We start from the raw sequence: 16,961 nt of genomic DNA, 5'->3' as shown, positions 1-16,961 counted from the left end.
CCTATGTGGAACTACTCTTGTTACTATTCTGCCTTGTAAATAATTAAAGGAGAGAGATACCATTGTGTAAGTTAGTCTTTTTTCTTAGTCTGCTAATAGGAAGTATGATTTTTACTCTTTCAAAGACATTCTGTTCTGTCCCTGATTTCTACTATGCCTATGTATCAATTATTTAATTTTTGCAAGTTTAGTTATTGATTAAAAATTTCTATATTAGTTTCTTAATGAACACATATAGATATGAATTACAATATTATATCAAACATTTAACATCTACAAATAAAACTGAATCAATTACTTCAGGCAATATCAGTCAACTGATTAAACAAAAATGAAAAGGCATAGTTTTACTTTAGAATTTCAAGTGATTCCTATGGCATAACTGCACAAAATCTGATATGTCACAACAATTCCCTGTAAACCGCCCTGAGTCCTTCGGGAAAGGGCGGTATACAAATCCAATTAAATAAATAAATAAATAAATAAATAAATAAATAAATAAATAAATAAATAAATAAATATAGGAATATTTTCTGTAGTGAATATACACCCCCTTAACTAAGAGTGTATTTGACATTTTTTTTTAAAAAAAATTCCTAGCTGTTACTTTTCTCCAGAAAAAAAATCCAAACTTGCCACAGGGTGGCTCCTTTGTTTATTAAAAAGAAGTCAGTGAGAATCATAGAAGCATTCACAGCAGAGGATAAAATCCAGCAAAATTGATGCAGACACACCTACGAATCCATCACATTATTTATTTCCTTTTTGGGTAAGCAGTCTTAAGCCAACTGTGGAAAAATAAGGAAGCAAAATAAGTTTAAAAATGAAATTATAGAAAAGGAAAGGAAATATAGGACACAATTGATAAAAAATTCAAAATAGTCAAAATAATATGGTTGAAGCTTACAGCATGGCATTGATAAGTGCAATAATTGATATTAAATGACTTTTAGGGAAAACATGCCAGAAATGGAAGGACAAAATTGAGAACCTCTTTTCCAGTTCACCCATTTAATCCAAGAGAGATGAGAATAGGAACTGCCTCCTAATGACAACAGTATCATTTATAAATGTATGTTTTAAAAAAGCTAGGCCTAAATGTCCAGGTTCACAGTGGACTTACCAATTCTTTTTCATAATCCTCTTCTTCCTAATTTGTCCCACCCACATGGGACTTCATATAAGAATCTGGCTTTATACATATTTTTTTGGTTTTGTGAAATCATCAATGCTTCTTCCTTCACTGTACATATGTTTGTACTTTTGTGGCTCCAGCTACTTAGTTTTTATCCTGGAAGAGATTTGAAATTAATTGCACTTGGTACTTGCAGAGATAGTGAATTCTCTTTTCCTTTGGAAAACAGTTGGGCAAAGAAGGTTTTCAATAGCAGTGGAAATGTAGGAGGGAGAACTTGTTGATGATTACATTGTTTTGGTGACTTTCAGTCAAACACTACTTTGAGCAATTCCAAATGAGCTGCTAACTGTAGGCAGAGTTTCACAGTCACACTGAGAGAGCTTAAACCAGTACCTTCCCAGCATATAATGTACCTGTTACATTTGAAAGATGTCAAGTACAAGGGAGAGACAATAATAGACATCTTGTACAGAAAGTGTGCATCCTGAAAGACCCACTCTTCAGAAGACAAACAACTGGCTCTTGTTTTCCCAGTATTTAATAACCATTTGTTTAGTGACCATTCAAACTTTAATAACACTTGCTCAGTGATCATTCAAACTTACAATAGTGCTGAAGGAGTGATACTTATGATCTGTACTCAAAGTTCCAGCCATTGCAGCATCTCTGCATGTGATTGTTCAGCACCCGGATTGACATTATGACATTGTAGTGTCACAGAGTCACATCATTAGAATTTGTGACCTTCTTTGCTATCTTTCTGCAAGCAAAGTCACTGGCAAAGCTGGCAGGAGGTTGCAAAGGTGACCATGTGAGATTGCACTTAATGATGATGTGGGATTTGTTTAACAACTGGACGTGCAGAACTGCCAGCGCTAAATTGCAGTCATGTGATACTGGGCTTTACAACTGATCACTTAGTAACAGTAATTCTGGTCCCAACTGATGTTACCTTAAGATGGAAGTGGTAAAGATGCACAGGAGTGTACCAGCTAGGAGCTTTGGTAAACTCCATCTAGGCCAAAGCCTGGCCTATTTCATTGCCAAAACTAATGAACAGATTGAATTCTGGACAGCAACTTCTTAAGCTAGATTACTTTCAGGATAGAAAACCAGTATTTCCATCTAGATAGAAGAGTGGCCTGTCACACAGATATATTGTTCTGATCTTACCAGGATAAATTGTTCTGACCTTACCAAGACAGAATTTTCAAATGTGTAGAAGCTATAAATTTTTTTGTAAAAGTGAGACAGCAGCAGATAATCTTAAAGACTGACATTACACAATGGATCTTTTAAAATTAAATAAGCTTTCCGTTCTTTTATGCTTGAAAGGTTAATTCTATGTATTTGTCCAATTAAATTGATATTCTCTTCCGTATATCTTTCTAGAAATCCATTTGAACTTACTGAAAAATTCATTGAGAATTTCAATAATGCCTCAGAAACAGAAAGAAATGAAGCATTCATAGATCTGGCTAAAAAAATGCTTGCTAGATGCAAGGTTTGTATATGTGGGATTCGTAAAAAGTCATTTATAAAGACCATTTGTTGAACCTAAATATTTATGGTGCTGTTTAAGACCTGAGAATTAATGAAAATACTTTTTACTACATCATATTCATTTTCTTTTTAAAGTTATTCATACAAAGATGTGCAGAAAGGACAATGTTAAAATAATTTGTATTTTAACATCTAAAATGTATAAGATATTGCCAGGCTGAAAATGCTTGAAATACTTGTTTTCTTTTTAAATGTAGTCACGTTGAAGTAATTTCATGAAAACAATCTTGGGGTGAGGAAAGGACATCAGAAAACTTCTTACTTTTTAATTATTGCCTCTTGTTCCAGGAGATGAGGAAAAAGAAATGGCCTGACAGACTTTCCTTTCGTAGTCAAGTTAAATATTGTTATGGCAATCCAGTATAAAAATAAGGCAAAGTTACTCCAACTCTGACAGAATTATGTTTTAAAAGCCTACTCTCAAATGCCCAAAGACGTTTCATTGGATTGGTTTTGGGCACCAGTGCAAGTCATTGCTGGAATGCAGAGCTTGTAATTAATTGCTCTTTGTTGCAAGGCACTTCAATTGGTGGTAACAATATAATTACACTCAGTATTTATCTTCTTATTTAAGTGTTAAGCTGAGAGATGAAAACATTGCTATCTCTGCTAGCCCCTGTATTTTCTTGTCAGCAGTTCATTTTAAACGTTATCTTTAAGTAGTGCTTTGCATACTTTGACAATGCTATCTTTCTGTACTGCCATTCATTATGTTTCTGTTATTTATTAGAGCAGCTCCACTTTTCCAGTCTGACAAAAGATGCTACTGCTTTAAGAGTCTTATGCATTCCTTAAACAGCATCAGCAACATGTATTCCAAGCAGAAGGTTGAAAAATGTCAGACTGCTTTAATGAATAGCTCAGAGGCACTACACTTGTGCAAGGTCTGAAGAATTTCTTCTGAATTCCTTCCGAATATGCTCATTTCATTAGTCTTTAGTTCAGCCCCAAGTCTATTGTTATTTTTTTTGGGGGGGGGCGGAAATGGTATTATAATCTTTTGCTTCTTTCTATTTTATATTCTTGACAGAGACGATTGGGGCTCAACGTATTAGGCTGTGGGAAGTATGTGAATCTTCCAGTAGCATGGACTGAGGCAATAATGTTATCACAGTGCAAAGGAGAAATTAGTGAAGGTATGTTGCTTTTTCATTTTAATAGATACACATTTTCTCTTTCTGCTGAACAAATACAGCTAAATTATGAACACAGAGACCTCATTTGAATAAAGTATTTGGTGGAAAGAAGCTATTACGTTTGTTTGTTTGTTCAATATAAAAATACACAATTAGCTAAAATACATCAACATGCTATTGGAATAATGATGTCATTATGCAGATGACTTAAATTGATGCACATGACATAATTTGCTTAACATGCAAAATGTTGCCCTGTTTCTACACAAGAAGTAAATCACACAGATATTGTAAAATTTGATCAATATACATTTACCTATCTTGTCTGGACTACATTGGATGCAATAAATCCATATTTTTGGGGGGGCACCTAGAAGGAAATTTATCCTATTGTATCCAACTTTGGCTAAAAGTGATATTGTTAAATAATGTTTAGGAGGTCTTTGCCCTCCCCATATGTTTCTTCTGAGCAAGATGGACAGAGGTTAACCACTGCAAACATTCCACTCGTTCAGTGAAAAACCATACCGAACTCTGATTCTAACAGCTTGCATTTTGATTCTTATTGTTTTTGCAACTTCAAAACAACATACATTCATTATTATTCATTTTGATTTCATTTTCAAATAAGATTGATTTAGAAATCCTTTTCTGAATTTAGATGTGAATAGGCTGTAATTCAGCATGCGTAAGCTACTGAAATAATTTGCCTTAAATAATGAAAGGCTTTAGTTTTCCCCCCAGTTATTCAATAAATAAAATGATAATTGACCCTCAAGATTATGGAGCATTCTCTAAAATATGTTTTGTTCTCTGTCTTAAAATCCTTGGAGAACAGAATATTTTATTTTTTTAAAAAAATGCTGGTGTATATCTCACACCTAAGCTTTTATTTAAAATTCACAGTAGAATTAAAATAATAATTTTGAAAATACAGGGAGATAAGTAATAAAGTGGTTGGATAAGGGCAATAATAACGATTGCCACATCTGAGATTTTCTTCCTTGTTACCTGAAATATATATGCTGAATGAAAAATAAGTGGTTGGTGACTTAAAGCTAAATATGCAAAGTGAATAGTGACCATATTGTATACATAGCTACGCTACATTGTTTTGTTAGTTTATGTATTTATTCACTGCAGAACTAAAATGGGATGTCATTCAAAGAGATCTGGAATAAGTTTGTTATGGTTTATCATGGATAGGAAATAGGACTTTAGAATAGGCCACGGCTTTTCCCAGATAGTTCATTTAAACTGGAAAGCAGCATGCAATCCTGATGAAGCACAGGCTGCTTAATACAGATGGTCCTTGAATTCCAACAGTTCATTTAGCGATCGTTAACAGCACTGAAAAAAGTGACTTCTGACTGTTTTTCGCACTTACAACCATTCCAGCATTTCTAGAGTCATGTGATCAAAATTCAGATGCTTGGCAACTGACTCATATTTATGACAATTGCAGCATCCCAGAGTCATGTGATCACTTTTTGTGACCTTCTGACAAGCGAAGTCAATGGGGAAGACAGATTCACTTAACAACTGTGTTACTATCTTAACAACTGCATTGATTAACTTAACAATTAAGGCAAGACAAGTATTAGTAAAATGAGGCAAAATTCACTTAACAAATGTCTCACTTAGCAACAGAAATTTTGGGCTCAGTTACAGTCACAAAACAAGGATTATCTATACAATACTGGATGGGGCTGCAATAGCTCTATGTGTATTTATGCAAATTAAAATATACAGAGAGAGAGAGAGAGAGAGAGAGAGAGAGAGAGAGAGAGAGAGAGAGAACTGAAACTGTTCTAAAACTTATCAGTGTAAATAATATTTAGGTAGCTATTTAATTGATCCAAAGATGCTCTTCTACTTACAGAAGGGCCTTCAATCCAGGCAAGACGTGGAATTAGCAAAAATCACCTTCTTTTTCTGTATTTTTCATTTGGCAAATCATAAAACTGTCTCTAAAATGTTATGGAATTAAGGCAAATATACGTGTTCCAGAATAATGTTGCAGGATCCAATCTGGGACAGTCACCAGATTATGGAATTGTCTGGAATAATCTTTCTTATGTTGGAATCTTCCATAATCAGAATTTCCAGCCAGCAGGACTAAAATATGTCTGTGTAAGCTTGTGAGTTTGAGCCCATATGAGAAACAATTATTGTTTAATAGTTTTTAGAAAGCAAAGATGGTGATTCCCTCAGCTTCCAGAACTCTAAAGCCACTGGAGACTACTTATCTTACAGTCTCCTTGCAGGGAGCTACTGCTTACAATAGTTTGGGGTAATCTGAGTCCTCTCCTTTTTCAGAGAAGAATTCCAAGATCTGGTCTTTTCACAGTTCCTCATTCTGCTATGATCATAAGCTCCACTCTCAGTGGAGTCATCTTGAGTTGAGGGTGGAGTTTCGTTCTCCGAGCTTGTGAGTTGGTTTCCAAACATTTCGTTACCAGGTCAGGTAACATCTTAAGTGGAGTTTAGGGGATGTCAGTATTGGTGTTCTTCTGCTTATAAGGCCTTAATGTGGTCAGTAGGTTTTGTGATGGGAGGTCACATCTTGTCTTCTTCATTGCTTCCCAGGGCCTCACATTGCACATTCTTGGTGGCCCATTCAACTTTATTAGATGGCTTTATTATGCAATAGTATTTAATTCACATTCTAGCATAAATATTTCAGCAACTGTTGATCAAAATTATGAGAGGGCTGAGTCTTAATTACATTTTCATCAAAATGATAATCAGAACAGGCAAACAATCTGGAGGAAATTGATTTAACACTTGTTATTTTGTTTAGAATTTGGCGAGCATTGTGATGCAGGTGTGATAAGTATTGCATGAAATATTAAGATTTTGTAGACTTGTAAAATAGTAATACCAATCTGAATTTGTTTTTCCTTTCCTTTTTTACTTTAGAAGCTCTTGAGATTCTTGGAATTTCATTGGATCATGCCCCTATTGCTCCAGAACACATCAGTATTTTATTTTTTGTAGCGGAATGCATTTTGTATAAACTCTGTTATGATGCAGCACAGAAATCATATCTATTCTCATGTGAAATCAAATTGTTGAAGGTATGCTTTTAATATTAACACACTGGTTTCTTATATAGATATGTGATCTTCAGTGATTATATAGATCTTATATGCTAATATCCCTTTAGTCTTTTATGCAGATTTGCTCTTTCTGCAGGTGTCAATGCTGCAACTTTGTTTTTAATTGCCACAGTTGGGAGGGGAGATATGTGCTTTTAAGGTTAGACAAAACAATAAATTGTCCTGTGGGAACCAAGGTCATTGCTGCTGGGGTTTTGGCGGGTTGCGCTTTCTGTTAGAAAGCCCCGCCAAAGTAGTTTATTGGGGAATGTGATTAGTGACATGTTACTGGGGTGGGAAGTTCAATTTTGTTACTTTGTAACCTTTGAGGGAATTTCAGTCTTGGTTTCACTTTTGATCCTACCAATACTTTGTAGCCAATATGTTCTTTAAGGACACCTTTTGCCTTGGAGTTCTGTTTTTACTGGTCTCATCTATTGGAACTATGACGTTAGGACTGGGAAAGATTTCTTACTTCAGGAAGTGCATCTGGAGATCACAGGTTCAGATAGTACTTGAAACTGTTTTCTGGTTATTTTCTTCTTGCTTTTTTTTTTTTGCTTTGGAATGTCATTTAGACTTTTTTTTTAGTAAGTAATGATTTTTAGTTAGTAATGATCTTTATGTTTACTGCTTTAAAGAAATATTCCAGAAAAGTAATAAAGAAACATTATCTCCCTTTTAAAAATAAAATGAAACATTTGTCGATGAAGATGAAGATTCTCAGTCAACTAGGTAGAGTGGTCGTAAGTTGAGTCATGGCAACTGGATTTCTTTTTTTTTTGGTTTGAAAGTTCTTGCTGCTTATTCAAGTAGCTTCTGAAGAAGAAGCTACTTAGATAAGCAGCAAAATCTCTCAGACCAAAAATGAAAAGAAGTCCAGTTGCCATGACTCAATTTCCAGACAAAATGAAACAGTGTAATTGCTAAAATGATACTTTACATTAGGATAAACTAAAATAAGTCTACACTTTAGCAGACATACTGCATATAATTACTCCCTGAAGACCCAAGTATAGACTAACTTGATATATTGATTTGTAGACTGCTGTTGCTTTTGAAATCAAACCCAAACTAAGTACCAACTAAGGCCTAGGCAACAATTACACTTCAAAGACTTTGTGCATAAGCCATGTTTTCAGACTTTCAAAATTATGCTAGGATAGATACCCAACCCACCCATCAAACCTGCACACACAGTAAAAAAAAAAGCATGTGCAAAATTACATTTCCCCAAATAATGACAACAGCAACAACAATCACTTCAACACTTGGGCAATTCCAGTCATTATATATACAAGAATGTGGCTTGGATAAAGGAGGTGAAGAAGGAAAAAAAGGAAGCTGAAATGACTTTGAACTAGTCCTATTCTGTCAGCCCAAGGCAGTAATAAACTGCTTTTGAAAACGTTGCCAAAAAACCTGCAGGATGCAGTTGTCGAGTTAAAAATGATTTGAGGACACAACTTTTAAATTTGTAGGTGGCCTACTGTTATATTTTCTAGTTTATTTATGTGAAGAAATACATATTAAATTTAAAATGTTATTGTTCCATATATTTACAATTTACTTGCATGCTTACATTGTGGGGCACAAATTAGTGCTTGCTTTGGAAATAGTTGTACAAAGCAAAGTTTTACTATACATATCATTGTTTGTATATTGGTTTTTATTTTTTATTTTTGTAAGCTGCCCAGAGTCACTGAGAGAGAATGGCGGCCATACACACTTTTTCAAACAAACAAGTCGGGAAGTAGAGGGAACATTATAATTGACTGAATCTCTGGGTGGAGATTATTTCATAGGATGAGGTCTGGCATTGAAAAAAAACTGTCTTTGGGATCCTGTCTTTCTCATTTACGTATTTGGAAAATCTTTTGTGTCCTCACCTGAAACAGTAGGATGTAATGAAATGGTTCCATATGAAGCAGATGGCTTAAACTATCAACTTTGCAGCTTTTTCCTGAATTCATTGCTTTTGAAAAGTCCATAAAACTATGAAATAAATTATCTATACTTAATCCATATTATAAATATTCGAAAATGGTCCTGTAAAATAATGTTTTTTTCTTAGAAGTAACTAATATTGCCTTGCATAATAAACTTCTCAGTATTTGTTAGGTCTCTTTATTCTTCCACGCAGATTACCATTAACTATAATATATTTTGTTTGGTCACATATCTTAAAGAAGCAGCAAGAGAATTAGCTATTCAAGGGTGAAATTGGTGCCATGTAAAAGAAAATTTCCAAATGAAGATGTTTATTTCTTAAAGCTGAATTGAACTTCCATAAAAATTGAACGGCTTATGGGGACATTTTGCTTAACGATATAATGTGGCTCTGAGCTTTAATCATATATATTTTTCTTACCATTTATTAAGCTTTCTTAAATAATTCATTTTACTATGACTTCACTAATTTTTCTACTAAATATTTTTGAGAATCTCACTTTAGCAAGTAAGCTGTTAGTTTTATTTTTATTAGATTTTTAATCCTGCTTTTATTATTTTATAAGTATCTCAAGGCAGCAAACAAACATAATTTTCTTTTCTCCTCCTATTTTCCACACAACAACAGCTCTTGAGGTGGGTTGACTGAGAGAGAGAGTGACTGGCCCAAAGTCACTCAGTTGGCTTTCATGGCTAAGGCAGGACTAGAACTCACAGTCTTCCTGTTTCTAGACCACTGCTTTAACTGGAAGTAAACATGAAGCATTGTACAACTTAACAGAATATCAAACTGAATATACATTGGAACAGAACCTACATGATTAGCATTGCACTACACATCAGATAGTTCACAAAATGTAGCTTCATATCCTAGAATGCAAAGAAACAATGGGGGGGAGAGGAAGTTGTACAATAAAAAAATGAACCTTGCAAATAACCAAAGAGTTACGAATTCAGAAAAATTACTTGCCTACAGATAGTTATGCTATTGAAGAGCCTGAAACCCAGCTAGGTGGCAGCACTCGGCCATTTTCGGTCTCAAAAGGCTGGACCAGCTTAGAACTTGGATGCTAATTCACTAGGACATTTTAATACTATAGACTAGACATGAAAGAGAAAACAAAATTCTCAAAAGATAATGGTCATTTTTTTACCTATAAATAAAAGTACATACTGTAGTTATGTCCAAGAAATCCTCAGGAGTTGGATTGACTTTAGAAGCTGAGAGTAAATAATATTTTTTTCAACACAAACAGCCAGCAAATTTGCTCTGTCATTAATGGATGCTTTGTTTTGTCTCTCATGTACTAACAACTATATTTTTGTCCAGATAATTTTGATCAGCTTATTTTTGATGCCGTTGGAGTGTTAAAAACATTGTATTCAATCTTATATGCACTTAGACACATTTGGAAGACAAGTCTATCAGTTCTGAGGAACTCAATTATTCTGACATTTTCTACTGACTTCTTTTTATTACCGGTACTTTCTTTTCTATAATGATGATGATGTAGGCACTCAATTGTCATAGATATTACTGATTCCTGTCTTCCTCTTAGTTTAATATGCTAATGAAGCAAAATACTGTAATCCCTCAAGGAAAAAAAACATTTTTAATCTTTATTTTGGGTTAGCAGGCAAATGATAGATATTGAAAAATTCAGAATGCTTTGCAGCCTCACTCTTGTCTCATCACATCTGTTTTTTTTGTAGTTATTTTTAGAGAAAACTCCAAACACATGCTGTTTCTTTGTCAAAGATAATACACTATTTTAATTCTTGGTGACTAATAGTTAGATACTATCATTTTTCACCCTGCACAGGAAGGAGCTGCAAATACTGCAGCACCACCTCTGTATGATCAGGCTGCATTAATTTGGCAAAATTTCTGTCTATAGGTGAGAAACTGTTTAGAACAGGGAACTATTTAGAACGGGGAACTGTTTAGAACAGGGGTGTCAAACTCAATTTCATTGAGGGCCGCATCAGCATTGTGGTTGCCCTTGGGGGGGGGCGAGTGGGTGTGGCCAGGATGAGTGTGACCTACTGGGTGGGTGTGGCCAGTTCGACATCACTCGCTTCAGGGGTGCCTGGGCAGGATTGGGGCAGAACTGAGGGTCTTTGGCGGAGGAGGATGGGACTGGGGTGAGAGCTGGGACATGGTCTCTCCCACTCTCCTTTCCTTCCTTCCTCTGTTCCTTCCTTCCTCCCTCCCACACTCCATTCCTTCCTCCCTCTGTTCCTTCCTCCCCCCTTCCTTCCTCTGTTCCTACTTTCCTCCTTTTCCCTCCCTCCCTCCCTCCCATTCCCTCCCTCCCTTCCTCCTTCCATTCCTTCCTTCTTTCCTCTTACTCTCTGTTTCTTCTTCCCTGTTCCTTCCTTCCTCTGTTCCTTCCTTTTTCCCTCCCTCCCTCACTCCCACCCTCCCTCCCTCCATTCCTTTCTTCCTCCCTCCAACCCTCCGTTCCTTCCTCCCTGTTCCTTCCTGTTTCCCCTTTTCCCTCCCTCCCTCCATCCCACTCCCTCCCTCCCTACATTCCTTCCTTCTTTCCTCTCACTCTCTGTTTCTTCTTCCCTGTTCCTTCCTTCCTCTGTTCCTTCCTTCTTCCCTCCCTCCCTCCCTCCCACCCTCCCTCCATTCCTTTCTTCCTTCCTCTCACCCTGCGTTCATTCTTCCCTGTTTCTTTCTTCCTCTGTTCCTTCCTTCCTCCCTCCCTTTTCCCTCGCTCCTTCCCACCCTTGCTCCCTTCCTCCATTCCTTTCTTCCTACCTCCCTGTTCCTTCCTTCATCCCCTTTTCCCTCCCTCCCTCCCACTTCCTCCCTCTCTCCCTTCCTCCCTCCCTCCATTCCTTCCTTCTTTCCTCTCACTCTCTGTTCCTTCTTCCCTGTTCCTTCCTTCCTCTGTTCCTTCCTTCTTCCCTCCCTTCTTCCCTCCCTCCCTCCGACCCTCCCTCCATTCCTTTCTTCCTTCCTCTCACCCTGCGTTCATTCTTCCCTGTTTCTTTCTTCCTCTGTTCCTTCCTTCCTCCCTCCCTTTTCCCTCGCTCCTTCCCACCCTTGCTCCCTTCCTCCATTCCTTTCTTCCTACCTCCCTGTTCCTTCCTTCATCCCCTTTTCCCTCCCTCCCTCCCACTTCCTCCCTCTCTCCCTTCCTCCCTCCCTCCATTCCTTCCTTCTTTCCTCTCACTCTCTGTTCCTTCTTCCCTGTTCCTTCCTTCCTCTGTTCCTTCCTTCTTCCCTCCCTTCTTCCCTCCCTCCCTCCGACCCTCCCTCCATTCCTTCCTTCCTTCCTCTCACCCTGCGTTCATTCTTCCCTGTTCCTTTCTTTCTCTGGTCCTTCCTTCCTCCCTCCCTTTTCCCTCCCTTCCTCGCTCCCTCCCACCCTCCCTTCCTCCCTCCCTCCGTCCATTCCTTCCTTCCTCTCTCCCACCCTCTGTTCCTTCCTCCCTGTTCCTTCCTTCCTCTGTCCCTTTTTTCTCACCCTCCGTTCTTTCCTCCTTCCCTCCCTTCCTTCCTTTGCCTTCTCATCTCTTTCCTTCCCCCGCACTCAGGAAGGGGTGATGGGAGGGGGAAAGATTGCCAGCACTAACATGCTGCTGCCGGCCATTCCTATACCATGTGGGTGGGCAAGGGTGGTCCCATTGAAAGTGATGCCTCGTGGCTGTGAGGCTGGAGTTGCTGGTGAGGTGGTGGCACTGATCTACAACCTGGTTGCGTTCATCAAAGCCAGAATGCTTTCAGCCTAAGATCCACTGGAACCAGCAAGAAGCTGCCCCCCTGCCTCTGCCCCCCCTGGGTTTGCGCACAGGAGACGGCCAGCGCCGGTGTCCTGGGTGAAGTCAGCCTGCAGAGCAAGACAGCCAGCAGAGATGCCATTTTCCACTTGCACGTGCACCCAGGGACGGGGTGGTGCTGCCCTGTGGATTTAAGGCTAAGTGCATTCTGGCTTTGATGGATGCAACCAGGTTGTAGATCAGTGCCAACCTCCCCAAAAAATCTCCAGCCTCACAGCCATGAGGCTTTCCTTTCACTGGGACAGACCCCCCCCCCGTGGGATAGCAACACTGCTGGCAAGAGTTATTATTTTGCAAAGAATTCCAAGAGAGCGATCAGACTAAAATAACATGTCATTTAATAATAATACTAGGTTTGAGGTCAATAATTAATATGAATTTGTTTGTTTAAGGAGTTGCTTCTTTGTATTAAAAACAGATTCCACAATCAATTAAAAACAATTGGTAATAATTGAAAACAAAGCAAATAAGTCAACAAAAGTTCTAAAATAGTATACTTAAAACATAGTTAGTTAAAAAGCTATAGTACAGAACAGGGCTTTTTGTCACTGCGTTTTATAGTAGAATATATGCTTCGGGGTTTATTTTTACCTGATGTTCACCATGCATCAAATGAACCACGGTTCATCGCCCTCTGATAGGGAGTTTTTGATTTACCCCCTGACACTTTTCAACCAGTGGTATGGGTACCACCTGTGGTACATTGGCACCTAGCAGGTGGTATGCGACCATTCTAGAAAAGTGGTAGTGGGGGAGGGGAATGAGCTGAATCAGTAGTAGCACCGCACAAGCCTGAGTGAGAGATGGCTGCAGCTGCAGGGCTGTCAGGGCTCAGTGGAAGCACCAGGATCAGCACCAGGCTCCAGCTGGAGCTTGGCACTGATCCTGGCCCTTCTGAGCCCAGAAGAAGCACCGATCAGCTGGAATGTTGCAGCATCCCTGGGATCTTGTGATTTACATTCAGATGCTTGGCAACTGATCATATTTATGATGGTCACAGTGTCCCAGGGTCATGTGAAGTGACCAAAACCTGCTGCAACCACCTAGCAGATGGGGGAAATAAAAAACAAACACCCTCCACCCCACTCCCGCTGCCAATCCTCAACAGAAATGCTCACAACAATGAAAACCGCAGACAGGAGGAAGAACGCTGCCAGGCGGGCAGGCAGGTGTCTTGCTCAGCTGTGGCTCGGGGGGCACTTTTTTCAGTGCCATTGTAACTTTGAACAGTCACTAAACGAACTGTTGTAAGTCGAGGACTACCTGTACTTCATCACTTTTTTCCTTTTTTTTTTGGTCACCAAATTTTTGACACCTTACTAGGCAATTGGTGGTACTCGGATGTTGCCATATCCTAAAAGTGGTACAATGGGTGAAAAAGTTGAAAAGCCCTGATATAGAACAACAGTGAGCCAAATGAGAATGTGTAACTGAATACATAGATAAATAGATATTTACTAAATTGTTTCTGACAACTTATATATGGAAAAATATGCTGAGAATAATGGTTTCTCTAGTCACAATTTTGAAATGGGGAGTGATGGGGGGCAATCTCACTCCTTGAACATAAAGACCTTCTACTAAATCAGGAAAATTTTTAAAAATGTTACTAGTGTACTGGGACACTGACAAACACATGGACAGAAAGTTATAGAATAAATACTGTTTTTTTTACAGCTTGGATTTTTAGTCTTTTTAAGGCTACTACTGCTATATTTATTTGGTTACCAGAGGTTTTCCGAAGAACACAAATCCAGGCTTCACACTGGCTTGAAAGGTAGATTTTTTTAAAAAAATCTGTTTATTTTTGCTATATTTGTAACATACTTTTAGAATCTTCTCTGACGATTGGTTATGTTATGTTACCAAAAAAACATCAAAAGAAACTTGAGGGCAAATCCAGATTGACATCTTCTATTTACTCCTGCCTATTTAGTAGGAACATGCAACCGTTGACATAGGGAGTGTATCTGGTCTATATTTATATTTTATGTCATCCTTAGACTATTTTTACAAGCTGTCTACAAGTGATTGATTCAAATCTTTGGCAAAAGCAACTGTTATGTTCCAGCCTATGACTGGCCCTGTTTGAATGTCAGGGACAACCCCTTTTCATAGTCAACAGGCTGGAAAAAACCCAACCAAATTTATTTACAAAGAGTTCAAACAAAAGTTAAACAAAAAGTTCAAGAGTTAAACCAAAAGTTCAAACAAGAGTTAAACAAGAATAACAGACCAGGACTCTAGCAGAAGATCTTCAAATGGTTCCCTTCAGCAACCAGCACCTCCCACACCTTCCCCTTTTATCAGCAGTCCCAAGGCGTGGCTTCTCATTGCCTTCTCCCAAGTTGCCTCATTGCCTTCCTCTGTTCTGCTCTGCTAGATTGCCTCCTGCTCCTAGTGTCCCTGAACAGAGCCAGCTGTGGATCGTCTTCTTCCAATCCCTCGTGCTCATATGGCTGAGTCTGATGAAGAACAAGATGGGAGGGGCCAGGGTGAGAGTCCTGCAATGCATCAGAACCTTCCTCTGACACCAAAGGCTCTCCAAACCCCTCCTCCTCCTCCTCTTCAGAATCATCCGACTCAGCTGCCGGAACCACAGGCTGATGCTGAATCACAACAGCAACCTAGCCTTTTCCAGTAAGCATGGGAAAGAGGGGTGAAGCTAGGAGAAAGACAGGAAAGGGCAGCACTGCTCATTATTTGCTCTTCTGCTGGCAAACAGACAAACTGTGTTAATCTGATTATTCTTGACCTTGAGAGAATATAGGCATTAACAGAAAGGAGTTCTCTTTAAAAGAGGCAACTCAAGACAATATTGGCACTCACCACTCTTATTTATTACCACCAATCCTAATTTCCTTTCTTGGGGACTTTTATTTCTTTAATTTGCTTTTAATCTGTTTTAGAAATAATGTTTATGATAGCATGTGGGAGGATTTCATACAAAGATCATAATTGGTTTCCTAAAATTAATTGTAGGAAGAAGTAGTTTTCCACAGTCTGGTCTGGATTCATTTTGCAGTTTGAAATAAAGTTGTTTTTGCCAATAAACCTTTCATTGCAAGTAAAAATAATTGTTGGAACAATATAGTTTTATCACAAAGATCAGTTCCAAATTATAAATAGAACTTGCTCAACCGAATTACCCTGAAGGCTTTTTATTGTGCTGCCATGATCTATCATGTTCCACAAGAAAGGGATACTGCAGCAGGTTAAATAATGTAGCATTGCACTATTTTCTTAAGAGTTCCCTGAAATGTAAATGTGACAATCTGAGAACGTCATGCTGGTTAATGTGACTGAAAGAGCAGCTAATGGCGTTTGACAACACCAGATCAGTTTTTGCTCACAAAGCTGGTATTTCTAATGAATGCTAAAGACATCAGTTTTTTGGCATACATATGCATAGCCTGCAGTGACTCAGCAGGCTGGGGGCGGGGGCGGGGGTGGGGGGACGGGGTGGTGCTGTTAATATTGCAGTGGTGTTGCAAACTTGCCACTGTTGTTGGTTGTCATGGCCACACACATTCATTCACAAAATCAAGAATATAAAGTCAGACAATTAAAAACAATATCAAGGATATATTTATATCTCCCTCATTAAAAAACCCCCCTCCCCCATGTGCAGTAGCCAATATAAAAAGATAATTACATTCCCCCAATATATTTCTCAAGAAATGCTGTAATACAGGGGTCTCCAACCTTGGCAACTTTAAGACTTGTGGACTTCAACTCCCAGAATTCCTCAACCAGCTTGGCTGGCTGAGGAATTCTGGGAGTTGAAGTCCACAAGTCTTAAAGTTGCCAAGGTTGGGGACCTCTGCTGTAATATGATATTGGATATAGATTTAAAAAATGACAGTGAAAAAAACTTGGTCCACAAAATATTTTATTAAAAGCAATACGTACATTTCATTAGAAATACCATTCACAGTTTTGGGCTATCTTTATTGTCCTGATTATATTAGTAATTCTTTAAAGTATAATTTCAGAAAAATTTACATGTTGCAGCATTTTGCTGTAGAAAAATCTATTTAAAAAGAAGGTTATTGTTCCACTTGTGGCAGTACAGAAATGATCAAGGGTGTGTTCCTTCATTAGATGTTATTGGACAGCTAATTTTTACATTGTATTAGAGTGCATTAAATATTCTAATTTATAATATTTTTAAGATAGATGAAAGCTGACAATGAAATTCACTGACCTACTGTATACTGAAATGTACACAAAACAGCAAGTTTGTATTAAGCAGATGGCTTAAAGCAGGGTTCTTCA

General features: G+C 38.2%; 1 protein-coding gene across 1 annotated transcript in view; it reads left to right on the top strand.

Annotated features, from left to right (window-relative positions):
• Positions 1-16,961, top strand: part of TMEM232 (transmembrane protein 232) — a gene marked incomplete at its 3' end in the record, with an annotated part of 115,054 nt that overhangs the window by 3,889 nt on the left and 94,204 nt on the right. Inside the window, exons 2-5 of the mRNA XM_081318864.1 lie at positions 2,531-2,642; positions 3,732-3,837; positions 6,760-6,917; positions 14,361-14,460. Of these exons, the coding sequence (XP_081174990.1) occupies positions 2,531-2,642; positions 3,732-3,837; positions 6,760-6,917; positions 14,361-14,460 (476 nt within the window). The remainder of the gene's footprint in view (positions 1-2,530; positions 2,643-3,731; positions 3,838-6,759; positions 6,918-14,360; positions 14,461-16,961) is intronic.

This window comes from Vipera berus (assembly GCF_964194415.1).
Source record: "Vipera berus genome assembly, chromosome: 2".
In the NCBI taxonomy this organism is placed as follows: domain Eukaryota; kingdom Metazoa; phylum Chordata; class Lepidosauria; order Squamata; family Viperidae; genus Vipera; species Vipera berus.
Note: the sequence above shows the minus strand (reverse complement) of the source record. Positions and strands in the feature narration are given on the sequence as shown.